The 13,646-nt window shown below is 50.5% G+C and overlaps 1 protein-coding gene across 2 annotated transcripts in view; it reads right to left on the reverse strand.

Annotated features, from left to right (window-relative positions):
- PMM2 (phosphomannomutase 2) overlaps positions 1-13,646 on the reverse strand; it is a 55,953-nt gene that overhangs the window by 684 nt on the left and 41,623 nt on the right. The window contains exon 8 of one of the 2 annotated variants that reach the window (XM_003269254.4): positions 11,322-12,932. The exons of the other annotated variant lie outside the window; for it this stretch is intronic. Within the exon in view, the coding sequence (XP_003269302.1) occupies positions 12,831-12,932 (102 nt within the window). The 3' untranslated portion in view covers positions 11,322-12,830. Of the gene's footprint in view, positions 1-11,321; positions 12,933-13,646 lie in introns of those variants that run through there. 2 annotated transcript variants of the gene reach the window in all.

Here is a 13,646-nt window from a genome sequence, read left to right on the forward strand (position 1 = left end):
GGCACAGCAGGCTGGTACTGGGAGGTTGAACCCCTCTTAGAGCCTGACCTTTTCATCTGCCTTCTGGTTGTGTGACCATCACTCAACAGCCATTTCACAGCCCCTGTCATTATGGCGGCAGGGTGGGGGTGGTGGGAAGGGCTTGTGGAGAGGGCAGAGTCTTTGTTTAAAAACTTTGTCCCAATCCATCCAGAAAAGAGTAGGTAGCTTGCATCCTGACAGCCTGGCAAAGTCAAGAAAGTTGAAGGAGAAACATATGTTTGGAGAGGGGGTTTTCTTTAAAACTAGTGTTAAGAAATGCTTAGGGATTTTTTTTCTTTTTTGTAACTAAAGCTTTCACCCAGAGCCAGCTCTGTTTGCACCTTGCTGCCAACATTGCAAACTTTTTTTTTGCGGGGTGGGAGACTGAGTATCGCTCTGTCACCCAGGCTGGAGTGCAATGGCCCAATCTCAGCTTACTGCAACCTCTGCCTCCAGGGTTGTGGCAATTCTGCCTCAGTCTCCTGAGTAGCTGGATTACAGGCATGCACCACCACACCTGGTTAATTTTTGTATTTTTAGTAGAGACCAGGTTTCATCATGTTGGGCACGCTGGTCTTGAACCCCTGACCTCAGGTGATCTGCCCATCTCGGCCTCTCAAAGTGCTGGGATTACAATTGTGAGCCATCGCGCCCGGCCTGCAAACTTTTTTGTAGGTATTTCTGGTAAACAAATCCTTAGATTATCTTTGCTGTGGTTTTGGTTTGGCTTTAGTCGTGATTTAAAAGTAGAAATAGCTAGGGATTATTTTTTGAAATATATGGCCTATACGTAGTCAAGAATCCACTCGTCAACACAGTGAAGCAAACCTTTTGGAAACTGGCTTTTGGGCAGACAGTAAACGTCCAGAAAAGAGGGAGGATCGTTTGATGCTGGAAGCATGAACAGCTTCATCAGGTACTTCTCAACTCTGATGAGTTTGTCCTTTCAGCCTAAGGGGGTGGAAGGGAATTGTTTTAAAACAGCAAATACGCACGTTGATTCCAAGTGTGTGGAGAAAAAGGCAGTTCCCACTATAGTTACGTCCTGGCCAGTGCTTCCTCGCCTGCGACGCTCCTTGTAGTTCCTCACCCTCCTCTCCCGCCTCTGCCTAACGCTGGGTCAAAGGTGGCCTTTTTCTCTCCAGCCTTGAATTGTTCCCTGGTGGCTTCCCAAGGGCCCATCTACTGGTACAGTCCACACTTCCAAAGCCAAGAGCTGAGGGGGCCCTTTCACTGCCCTAAGCCTCTCTCCCGCTCTGTCCTCACATTGGCATGGGTGGCATTGCTGTGACCCCGTGTGCTGGCACTCTGGCAGGCTCTGGCCGGCAGTGAGCTGGGGGATTGCATTCTGCTATTCAGGGGTGACCTTTGGATTCTCTCTTGGCAGAGTCCTTTGTCAGCGGCTCTTGCTCTGTCCTTCCTGTTTGGCCACAGCTCTTTCAATCAATGGGTATTCTAGAACTGCAGGATGTCAGAGCTGGAAGGGACGTGATACCAGTTGACAGAAGGGGAAACTCCTGGAGGCTCTGGGAGGGATGGCGGTTTTTGGTGACCGAACGAGAGCTAGAATTGAGGATTCCTGAATCCAGATCTTGCCTCCCATCAGCCGTCTTTCTCTCAATAAAGTTTTGTTTTGTGCAAGGCTATGCGTGTGTTTGTGTGGAGTCCGGCTCACCAAGTTTTTCCTTTTTAGGTAAGTCAGGTAAGGGTGTCTCCCCCAGGTGAGGCTGACACATTCCACTTGGCAGTCTGTTTTTTTAGGGGGTGGTGAATAAGATGGGATCATCTGTTTTTCTTTAGTCATCATTCTCTAGCACGAGAAAGCTTAGCAGGAAGGAGAATGCAGCTTCCTGGCAATAGAAAATGCCAGTAACTTGGTCAGCGGCCGTCCAGTGCCCTGTTGAAGCTTTTAGGATGTGTGAGTTACACTTCATCCCCATCATCTGTGGGAAGAGAGGACGGGCCTTGGGGCGCACTGTCCACAGTCCTTGGCTCATTCCTGCTATAGAGGTGTTTTTTGTTTGTGTTTTTGAGACAAGGTCTTGCTTTGTTGCCCTGCAGCCTTAACCTCGTGGGCCCAAGCGATCCTCCTTCAGCCACTTGAGTAGCTGGGACTACAGGCATTTGCCACCATGCCTGGTTAATTTTTAAATTTTTTGTGGAGAGCAACTTGCTACATTGCCCAAGTTGGTCTTGAACTCCTGTACTCAGACCATCCTCCTGCCTCAGCCTCCCACAGCGCTGGGCCACTGCTATAGACATTTGATGAATGTTTGCTAGGCTGGGCACGGTGGCTCACGCCTGTAATCTCAGCGTTTTGAGAGGCCTAGAGGCAGGTGGATGGCTTGAGCTCAGGAGTTTGAGACCAGCCTGGGCATCATGGCGAAACCTGGTCTCTACCAAAAAAAAAAATACAATTAATTAGCTGGGCATGGTGGCATGAGCCTATGGTCCCAGTTACTCCAGAGGCTGAAGTGGGAGGATTGCTGGAGCCCAGGAAGTCGAGGGTGCAGTGAGCTGTGATTGCGACACCTGACAGCGACACCCAGACTCAAAAAAAAAAAAAAAAAAAAAAAAAGCTTGCTGCTCTTCAGGCATGAAGTCGGGCCGGAAGCAGATGAGGCTTGAGGGCCCAGGGCTGGTGGAGAGTACTAGGACAGAAAGCTTTTCAAGGTCCATAACAGGGGAGGAAGGGTTTGCTGCTGGGGCAGTGGGAGTGAGGGCAGAAGGTGGGCAGGTGTGAGAACTCCTGTTCTTGGTTTCCAAGACAGCAGTGACGGGCAGGGGCCACTCTACGGGGTCGCTGTGCTCTGCTGGGAAGGCTTTGCTCTGGCCGGTGTCTCCCAAGGGAGGCAGTGATTTTGGGTGGTGCAGAGATGGACACTTTTCTTGTCAATATTATACAATGATTTCCAAAGCATATTGGGAAAAAACCAGCCCATCAAACCTGTTTAGGGAGAGGCTAACGTAGGCACTTAGCTCAAAACAATAAGATTTGCTGACTTACTATACAGAGTACTACATGGGTGGCACAAGGAAGGGTTTGGCAAAAGCTGAAGGTGGGGAGCGGGCATGGTAGCTCATGCCTGTAATCTCAGCACTTTGGGAGGCCGAGGTGGGCAGATCACTTGAGGTCAGGAGTTGGAGACCAGCCTGGCCAACATGGTGAAACCCCGTCTCTACTAAAAAGACAAAAATTAGCTGGGCATGGTGGCGGGGGCCTGTAATCTCAGCTACTCGGGAGACTGAGGCAGTAGAATTGCTTGAACCGGGGAGGCGGAGGTTGCAGTGAGCTGAGATCATGCCACTGCACTCCAGGCTGGGCGACAACAGTGACTCCGTCTCAAAAACAACAATAGCAACAACAACAACAAAAAACAAAACTGAAGGTGGGACTGGGAAGACGTTTGGGAAAGCAGCCTCTGGTGGAGGTGGAGTGAGTTCTAGGTCTTGACTTTGGGATGCCGTGACAAGCAGCGTGGAGGGTGCCTGTCGTTCAGGTTGGAGGAGCCTGCCTGGGCTGAGGTGGCCAGCTGAGGCCCAGAGCCAGAACACTTGGGAGGGGTGGAGAGGACGCAGCAGCCCGTGGAGAGGAAGTGATTCAAAGCCATGTATGCCTGGATATGTCCGGACTACTGCAACATCTGCCCAACTGCCCAACTGGTTCTTCTCCTGGCCCCTATGGGCACTCCCCTTCCAGTAGCTGGAGAGACCTTCCCGGACAGATCATGAGCATGCGCCACGCCTCTCCCTCGGGATGAGGTTCAAGCTCAACTTCCTGGCTAGCCTCTCCCCCCAGGGAACCAGAGGCCTGCCCTGCACTCACCGGCTGCTCGGGTTCAACGCAGGCCTTTTCCCTGAGGTTTAAGCCCTGGGTGACCTTCAGTTCAGGGTCAGCTTCTGTAGTGCTGGGGATGGTAACTTTCAACAGTGCTAGGCTGGCCTGGGTGCAACCTCTGTGCCTTGCCCTGGCTCAGAACTTACCTACTGTGTTTAAATTTCTTGTGATCCTACCAACCCCCTAAGGCAGAGAGAGGGACTGACTGTCCCTGCCTTATAGGGTTGTGGGTTGGGGAGGGGTATTACTTTAGTAATGGCTCACACTCACTGTTCAAAGTGCTTTAAATTCCCTACACAGTAAGGACTATAGGAACAAACTGAGGCGAAGATGCACTCACCCTGTCACGCAGCAGCTTGTAGCAGCAGAACTAGGCTTGGAGTCTTGGCAGCTGTGCTCTTACCTGCCACATGCAGAACCTGCTGCTCTGGGGTCATGGGGAAGGTGTCACGCCTCTGAGCCCAAGTCAAGCCATTGCATCCCCTGTGACTTGCACGTATATGCCCAGATGGCCCGAAGTAACTGAAGAATCACAAAAGAAGTGAAAATGTCCTGCCCCGCCTTAACTGATGACATTCCACCACAAAAGAACTGTAAATGGCCGGTCCTGGCCTTAAGTGATGACATTACTTTGTGAAAGTCTTTATCCTGGCTCAAAAAGCTCCCCCACTGAGCACCTTGCGACCCCCCACTCCTGCCCACCAGAGAACAAACCCCCTTTGACTGTAATTTTCCTTTACCTGCCCAAATCTTATAAAACGGCCCCACCCCTAGCTCCCTAAGCTGACTCTCTTTTTGGACTCAGCCCGCCTGCACCCAGGTGATTAAAAGCTTTATTGCTCACACAAAGCCTGTTTGGTGGTCTCTTCACACGGACACGCATGAAATTTGGTGCCGTGACTCGGATCGGGGGACCTCCCTTGGGAGATCAATCCCCCATCCTCCTGTTCTTTGCTTCGTGAAAAAGATCCACCTACGACCTCAGGTCCTCAGACCCACCAGCCCAAGGAACATCTCACCAATTTTAAATCTGGTAAGCGGCCTCTTCTTACTCTCTTTTCAAACCTCTCTCACTATCCCTCAACCACTTTCTGCTTCCACTCTTCAATCTCTCCCTTAATTTCAATTCCTTTCATTTTCTGGTAGAGACAAAGGAGACACGTTTTATCCATGGACCCAAAACTCCGGCGCCAGTCACGGACTTGGAAGACAGCCTTCCCTTGGTGTTTAATCATTGCAGAGACGCCTCTTTGATTATTCACCCAAGTTTCAGAGGTGTCAGACCATGCAGGGACGCCTGCCTTGGTCCTTCACCCTTAGCAGCAAGTCCCGCTTTTCTGGGGAAGGGACAAGTACCCCAACCCCTTCTCTCCTTGTCTCTACCCCTTCTCTGCTTTTCTGGGGAAGGGGCAAGTACCCCAATCCCTTCTCTCCGTGTCTCTACCCCTTCTCTGATTTTCTGGGGCAGGGGAAAGAACCCCTCAACCCCTTCCCCTTCACCCTTAGCAGCAAGTCCCACTTTTCTGGGGGAGGGGCAAGTACCCCTCAACCCCTTCTCCTTCACCCTTAGCAGCAAGTCCCGCTTTTCTAGGGGGCAAGAACCCCCAATCGCTTATTTCCGCACCCCGACCTCTTATCTTTGTGCCCCGGTCCCTTATTTCCGTGCCCCAACCTCTTATATCTCTGTGCCCCAATCCCTTATTTCCATGCCCCAACCCCTTCTCTGCTTTTCTGGAGGGCAAGAACCCCCCACCCCTTCTCCGTGTCTCTACTCTTTTCTCTGGGCTTGCCTCCTTCACTGTGGGCAAGCTTCCACCTTCCATTCCTCCTCCTTCTCCCTCAGCCTGTGTTCTTAAGAACTTAAAACCTCTGCAACTCTCACCTGACCTAAAATCTAAGCATTTTCTTTTCTTTTTCTTTTTTTTTTTTTGAGACAGAGTCTCGCTCTGTTGCCCAGGCTGGAGTGCAGCGGCACGATCTCGGCTCACTGCAAGCTCTGCCTCCCGGGCCCACGCCATTCTCCTGCCTCAGCCTCTCCGAGTAGCTGGGACTACAGGCGCCCGCCACCACACCCAGCTAATTTTTTTGTATTTTTAGTAGAGACGGGGTTTCACCGTGGTGTCGATTTCCTGACCTCATGATCCGCCTCCCTCGGCCTCCCAAAGTGCTGGGATTACAAGCGTGAGCCACCGCGCCCAGCCTAAGTGTTTTATTTTCTTCTGCAATGCCGCTTCACCCCAATACAAACTAGACAGTAGTTCCAAATAGCCGGAAAACTGCACTTTCAATTTTTCCATCCTACAAGGTCTAAATCTTGTTGTAAAATAGGCAAATGGTCTGAGATGCCTGACGTCCAGGCATTCTTTTACACATCAGTCCCTTCCTAGTCTCTGTGCCCAATGCAACTCATCCCAAATCTTCCTTCTTTCCCTCCCCCCTGTCCCCTCAATCCCAACCCCAAGGGTCACTGAGTCTTTCTAATCTTCCTTTTCTACAGACCCATCTGACCTCTCCCCTCCTTGCCAGGCTGAGCTACGTCTCAATTCTTGCTCAGCCTCCCCTCCTCCACCCTATAATCCTTTTATCACCTCCCTTCCTCACACCCCGTCCGGCTTACAGTTTCATTCTGCGACTAGCCCTCCCCCACCTGCTCAGCAATTTATTCTTAAAAAGGTGGCTGGAGCTAAAGGCACAGTCAAGATTAATACTCCTTTTTCTTTATCCCAAATCAGATAGCGTTTAGGCTGTTTTTCATCAAATATAAAAATCCAGCCCAGTTCATGGCTTGTTTGGCAGCAACCCTGAGACACTTTACAGCCCTAGACCCTAAAAGGTCGTCTTATTCTCAATATACATTTTATTACCCAATCTGCTCCCGACATTAAATAAAACTCCAAAAATTAGAATCTGGCCCTCAAACCCCACAACAGGACTTAATTAACCTCACCTTCAAGGTGTACAATAATAGAAAAAAGTTGCAATTTCTTGCCTCCACTGTGAGACAAACTCCAGCCACATCTCCAGCACACAAGAACTTCCAAACGCCTGAATCGCAGCAGCCAGGCGTTCCTCCAGAACCTCCCCCCCAGGAGCTTGCTACACGGGCTGGAAATCTCGCCACTGGGCCAAGGAATGCCCGCAGCCCAGGATTCCTCCTAAGCCGCGTCCCATCTGTGTGGGACCCCACTGGAAATCGGACTGTTCAACTCACCTGGCAGCTACTCCCAAAGCCCCTGGAACTCTGGCCCAAGGCTCTCTGACTCCTTCCCAGATCTTCTCAGCTTAGCGGCTGAAGACTGACGCTGCCTGATCTCCTGGGAAGCCCCGTAGACCATCACGGACGCCGAGCTTTAAGTAACTCTCACAGTGGAGGGTAAGTCCGTCCCCTTCTTAATCAATATGGAGGCTACCCACTCCACATTACCTTCTTTTCAAAGGCCTGTTTCCCTTGCCTCCGTAACTGTTGTGGGTATTGACAGCCAGGCTTCTAAACCTCTTAAAACTCCAACTCTGGTGCCAACTTAGACAATACTCTTTTAAGCCCTCCTTTTTAGAATCCCCACCTGCCCAGTTCCCTTATTAGGCCGAGACACTTTAACTAAATTATCTGCTTCCCTGACTATTCCTGGACTACAGCCACATCTCACTGCCGCCCTTCTCCCCAACCCAAAGCCTCCTTTGCGTCTTCCTCTCATATCCCCCTACCTTAACCCACAACTATAGGACATCTCTACTCCTTCCCTGGCAACCGATCACATGCCCATTACCATCCCATTAAAACCTAATCACCCTTACCCCGATCAATGCCAATATCCCATCCCACAGCACGCTTTAAAAGGATTAAAGCCTGTTATCACTTGCCTGCTACAGCACGGGCTTCTAAAACCTATAAACTCTCCTTACAATTTCCCCATTTTACCTGTCCAAAAACCAGACAAAGCTTACAAGTTAGTTCAGAATCTGCGCCTTATCAACCAAATTGTTTTGCCTATCCACCCCGTGGAGCCAAACCCATATACTCTCCTATCCTCAATACCTCCCTCTACAACCCATTATTCTCAAACATGCTTTCTTTACTATTCCTTTGCACCCTTAATCCCAGCCTCTCTTCGCTTTCACTTGGACTGACCCTGACACTCATTAGGCTCAGCAAATTACCTGGGCTGTACTGCTGCAAGGCTTCACAGACAGCCCCCATTACTTCAGTCAAGCCCAAATTTCTTCCTTATCTGTTACCTATCTCGGCATAATTCTCATAAAAACACAGGTGCTTTCCCTGCTGATCGTGTCCGATTAATCTCCCAAACCTCAATCCCTTACAAAACAACAACTCCTTTCCTTCCTCGGCATGGTTAGTGCGGTCAGAATTCTTACACAAGAGCCAGGACCGCACCCTGTAGCCTTTCTGTCCAAACAACTTGACCTTACTGTTTTAGCCTAGCCCTCATGTCTGCGTGCAGCGGCTGCCACTGCTTTAATACTTTTAGAGGCCCTCGAAATCACAAACTATGCTCAACTCACTCTCTACATTTCTCATAACTTCCAAAATCTATTTTATTTCTCATACCTGACGCATATACTTTCTGCTCCCCGGCTCCTTCAGCTGTACTCACTCTTCATTAAGTCCCACCATTACCATTGTTCCTGGCCCGGACTTCAATCCGACCTCCCACATTATTCCTGATACCACACCTGACCCCCATGACTGTATCTCTCTGATCCACCTGACATTCACCCCATTTCCCCATATTTCCTTCTTTCTTGTTCCTCACCCTGATCACGCTTGATTTATTGATGGCAGTTCCACCAGGCCTAATCGCCACACACCAGCAAAGGCAGGCTATGCTATGGTACAAGCCACTAGCCCGCCTCTTAGAACCTCTCATTTTCTTTCCATCGTGGAAATCTATCCTCAAGGAAATAACTTCTCAGTGTTCCATCTGCTATTCTACTACTCCTCAGGGATTATTCAGGCCCCCTCCCTTCCCTACACATCAAGCTCGAGGATTTGCCCCCACCCAGGACTGGCAAATTAGCTTTACTCAACATGCCCCGAGTCAGAAAACTAAAATACCTCTTAGTCCAGGTAGACACTTTCACTGGATAGGTACAGGCCTTTCCTACAGGGTCTGAGAAGGCCACCGCAGTCATTTCTTCCCTTCTGTCAGACACAATTCCTCAGTTTAGCCTTCCCACCTCTATACAGTCTGATAACAGAGCAGCCTTTATTAGTCAAATCAGCCAAACAGTTTTTCAGGCTCTTAGTATTCAGTGAAACCTTTATATCCCTTACAGTCCTCCGTCTTCAGGAAAAGTAGAACGGACTAAAGGTATTTTAAAAACACACCTCACCAAGCTCAGCCACCAACTTAAAAAGGACTGGACAATACTTTTACGACTTTGCTTTCTCAGAAGTCAGACCTGTCCTCAGAATGCTACAAGGTACAGCCCATTTGAGCTCCTGTATAGACGCTCCTTTTTATTAGGCCCCAGTCTCTTTCCAGACACTGGACCAACTTAGACCGTGCCCCAAAAAACTTGTCATCCCTACTATCTTCTGTCTAGTCATACTCCTATTCACTGTTCTCAACTACTCATATATGCCCTGCTCTTGTTTACACTGCCAGTTTACACTGTTTCTCCAAGCCATCACAGCTGATATCTCCTGGTGCTATCCCCAAACTGCCACTCTTAACTCTTGAAGTAAATAAATAATCTTTGCTGGCAGGACTATGCTGAATCTCCTTAGGCACTCTCTAATCAGATGTCCTGGGTCCTCCCAATTCTTAGACCTTTTATACCTGTTTTTCTCCTTCTTTTTTTTTTTTTTTTTTTTGAGACAGTCTCGCTATCGCCCAGGCTGGACTGCAGTGGCGTGATCTCGGCTCACTGCAGGCTCCGCCCCCCTCCCCCCCTCCCCGCCGGGTTCATGCCATGCTCCTGCCTCAGCCTCCCGAGTAGCTGGGCCTACAGGCGCCTGCCACCTCGTCCGGCTAATATTTTGTATTTTTAGTAGAGACGGGGTTTCACTGTGTTAGCCAGGATGGTGTTTTTCTCCTTCTCTTATTCCATTTAGTTTTTCAATTCATACAAAACCGTATCCAGGCCATCACCAATAATTCTACACGACAAATATTTCTTCTAACAACCCAACAATATCACCCCTTACCACAAAATCGTCCTTCAGCTTAATCTCTCCCACTCTAGGTTCCCACACCGCCCCTAATCCCGCTCGAGGCAGCCCTGAGAAACACTGCCCATCTCTCTCTCCATACCACCCCCCAAAAATTTTCGCCGCCTCCACACTTCAACACTATTTTATTTTTCTTATTAATATAAGAAGGCAGGAATGTCACGCCTCTGAGCCCAAGCCAAGCCAGCGCATCCCCTGTGACTTGCATGTATACACCCAGATGGCCTGAAGTAACTGAAGAATCACAAAAGAAGTGAAAATGCCCTGCCCCGCCTTAACTGATGACATTCCACCACAAAAGAACTGTAAATGGCCGGTCCTTGCCTTAAGGGATGACATTACCTTGTGAAAGTCTTTTTCCTGCCTCATCCTGGCTCAAAAAGCTCCCCCACTGAGCACCTTTTGACCCCCACTCCTGCGCACCAGAGAACAAACCCCCTTTGACTGTAATTTTCCTTTACCTGCCCAAATCTTATAAAACAGCCCCACCCCTATCTCCCTTCGCTGACTCTTTTTGGACTCAGCCCGCCTGCACCCAGGTGATTAAAAGCTTTACTGCTCACACAAAGCCTGTTTGGTGGTCTCTTCACACGGACGCGCATGAAAGGCGGCACCAGGACACGCTGCGCATGCGTCGTTTAGCTGTTATCACTTTACATCCCACCACAGTGCGGGGCAAGCCGATGCCCTTGGAGTAAGCCCCAGGAAGCTGGCCTGGGATGCAATGTGATGACAAAGAAGGTGGAAGGAAAGGGGAAAGGAAGGGGAGTTCAAAGCCGTTTTGAGGTGGGAGGGGAGTGTCAATTCTGACTGCAGAACGGAGGCAGCAGACAGTGCATGAGGGGCTCGAGGGGCCTGGGGAGGGTCTGAAGCAGCCACCATGGGAACTGGGGCAGGGACGGCCCAGGCCTCCGCGCATCAGCACTCAGCCTAGCGGACTCGGGGTACTCACCTGAGGGCAGCCCTGTGCAGGCGGTGACACAGCAGCGACCCTCCATCTCCGGTTAAAACAAGTTTAAGACTCAGTTGTCTCTCTTTGACGCAATATGTTAAGGAAACTTGTAAAGAATGGCAGATCGCGACCCAATGGGCAGAAAAGCAGCGGGGGAGGTCTGTGCATCAGAAACAGCAACATGCAACTCCGCAGAGGGCGGGGCCCCCAACGTGACAGAAATCCAGAGCAAACAAAAAGTGGCTCTCAGATCTGGAAGGGCTAGGGTTCTGTTCCAGAATCTGGGAACATAGGAGGAAAAATGAATCAGAATGAGAAACAGGAAACAATAAAATCACTTTAATGTGCTATTTTTCATTTTGGAAGGTCCTTACAGTATCATTCAACAAGGAAAGATGCCACTGGATGGCTGTGTCCTGTGAGTCACTGAGATGAGGAGCTGGCTGCTTTCACCCCACTGGAACTGGGGCTTGGACAGTTACAAGCCTGAGTGGCTGGGAGGTTTGGAGGGAACCAGATTTAGCTGTGATGAAAGCACCTGGCTGTGGGCTGGGAGGCAGGAGTGCAGGGCAGCCTGGGCCCCCCTGGCCCCAGACTCAGGTCGGCAAGTGCCCAGTAGAGGCCACACAGCCCCAGCACCAAGCAATAGATGGTGTATGGGTCACAGCGTTTCCACATCCTGAAAAGTGACACATGAACCGTTTCCTAGGAAAGTTCTCTTCCACCGTGTTCTGGCTGAGACCCGGGATCCTTCCAGTTTCACAAAGAACGTGCAGAAGATGGAGAGTGAGGGACGCAGACCTAGCTGCAGCTGCACCCAGCCCCTTCAGGGGTAAAGTCTGGGTGAAGGCCTGGGTGAGTGCAGAGAGGAGAGCAGCTCCTTTTACTGTTCTCTGGCCGGGCTCTCGCTCCATCCCTGAGAAACTAGAGGCGAACGCCTCTAGGAAGCCAGCCAGGGGCAACCAGAAAGTCCTTTTTGGTAAAGTCTGACATCCCACGTTGGTTTCTCTGGACCTGGGTGAGAACTGGCCCCAGGGGAAGGACTGTTTTGCCAGCGCCAACTCTCCAGCCTGGCTGTTGGTTCCCACTGCCTCCGGTCTCGGAGACAGAGAAGCAGCCAGGCTATCCCGAGTGTAGTGAATACAGAGCCGGTCCAAATCCGGCCCAGCTGAGGTGCAAACTCCCTGGGGTCTGCTCCCACTTTGCCAGCCATCTGTCCAGCAGGCCTCAGCCTCAAACATGGGAAAACACAGAGTGTGTCTAGTCACTGGGCATCACACTGCCTGACTCACAGTCCCCATCAAGGTGACATGCAGGCGGGAGCTTCGTTCCAGGAGGTGTTTGTGAACTTCGTCCTGGGCTGGGTCACTGCAGATGGCCTGTCCTTGTTTCTCATTACCAAACCGCCATTTTTGGTATTGATGCGGGGGTCCATTAAAAAACCGCTGACATTTCCACAGACCCACCAAGAGGGAGGTTCCAGGCACATTTTTCTTTCTGTATCATCCTAGAATGAGGGGGAAATTTCCGCCAAAACTACATGATTGCACGTATTGGGGTGGGTATTAGACTAGGGGGCTGGGGGTGGGTGTGGGAGACCTATTGTGGGAAGCATTCCTCTGAGCCATTGTTGGTAAGAGTTTTCTCCTTCCTTCTGGAAGTTTCTGGCACTGGGGGTAGAGGTCCAGACTGCATGTCCCTGGCATAGCACGCAGAGCCTGCCTGGGCTGCAGGTGAGTGAGCACATGTGGGAGGACCCTTGGCTCTGGCCACCGAATGCCCCATGCTGGCTTGTCAGCCGGGACCCCGCCCCTCCTGCTCCCCAGTTAGGAGAACAGCACTTCACAGATCCTGCGCGTGTCCTCAGGCGCTGTCACAGAGTAGCCCATGGTTCTGGGGTCTGTGAAGATCTCATGGTCATTGCCACCCTGGAAAGACACGAAGTACAGATGAAGGCTCCCCCTCGTTTGTCCCAGGCCATTGCTGATGTGACCCTGGAGCCCAAAATACCTAAAAAACAAGATTTAACTGGGCAGGGAGAATTTCTTCAGCTACCTCCCTCTTAGTTTCCAGGAGAGGAACATGAGTACAATTGTTATTAAGAAGAGATTTATAACCTTCTCTTGAGCTGCAATTTGGCTTGGAACATGTAATTATGCCTATGAGAGACATCACGACGTTCTTGCGAAGATCTGTCTAAGGCTTATTTTTCTATACAGAAGGCATCAGCGAGTGACAGTATTCTCACAGCCATCAGTTTTTTAAAGCTGTGCCCACGCTTTTCTAACAAGTCACAAGGGAGCGTCAGGAGAGCAGAGGGCCGGGAGCAGGGCTGCCAGGGATCTTCCTGTGATGAGGGACGTGGCGACATAAGCGCTGACGGCAGCCACTGGCCATGTGTCACTCTGCACACTTGAGATGTGGCCAATGCAATGGAGGAACTCAGTTGATTTGATTTTAATTTAAACGGCCCCATGTGGGCCGGGCGTGGTGGCTCATATCTGTAATCCCAGCACTTTGGGAGGCTAAGGGTGGATCACTTGAGGTCAAGAGTTCCAGACCAGCCTGGCCAACATGGCAAAACTCCATTTCTACTTAAAATACAAAAATTAGCTGGGCGTGGTGGCGCACGTCTGAAATCC

The sequence above is a fragment of the Nomascus leucogenys genome, chromosome 18 (assembly GCF_006542625.1).
Source record: "Nomascus leucogenys isolate Asia chromosome 18, Asia_NLE_v1, whole genome shotgun sequence".
NCBI classification, from domain to species: Eukaryota; Metazoa; Chordata; class Mammalia; order Primates; family Hylobatidae; genus Nomascus; species Nomascus leucogenys.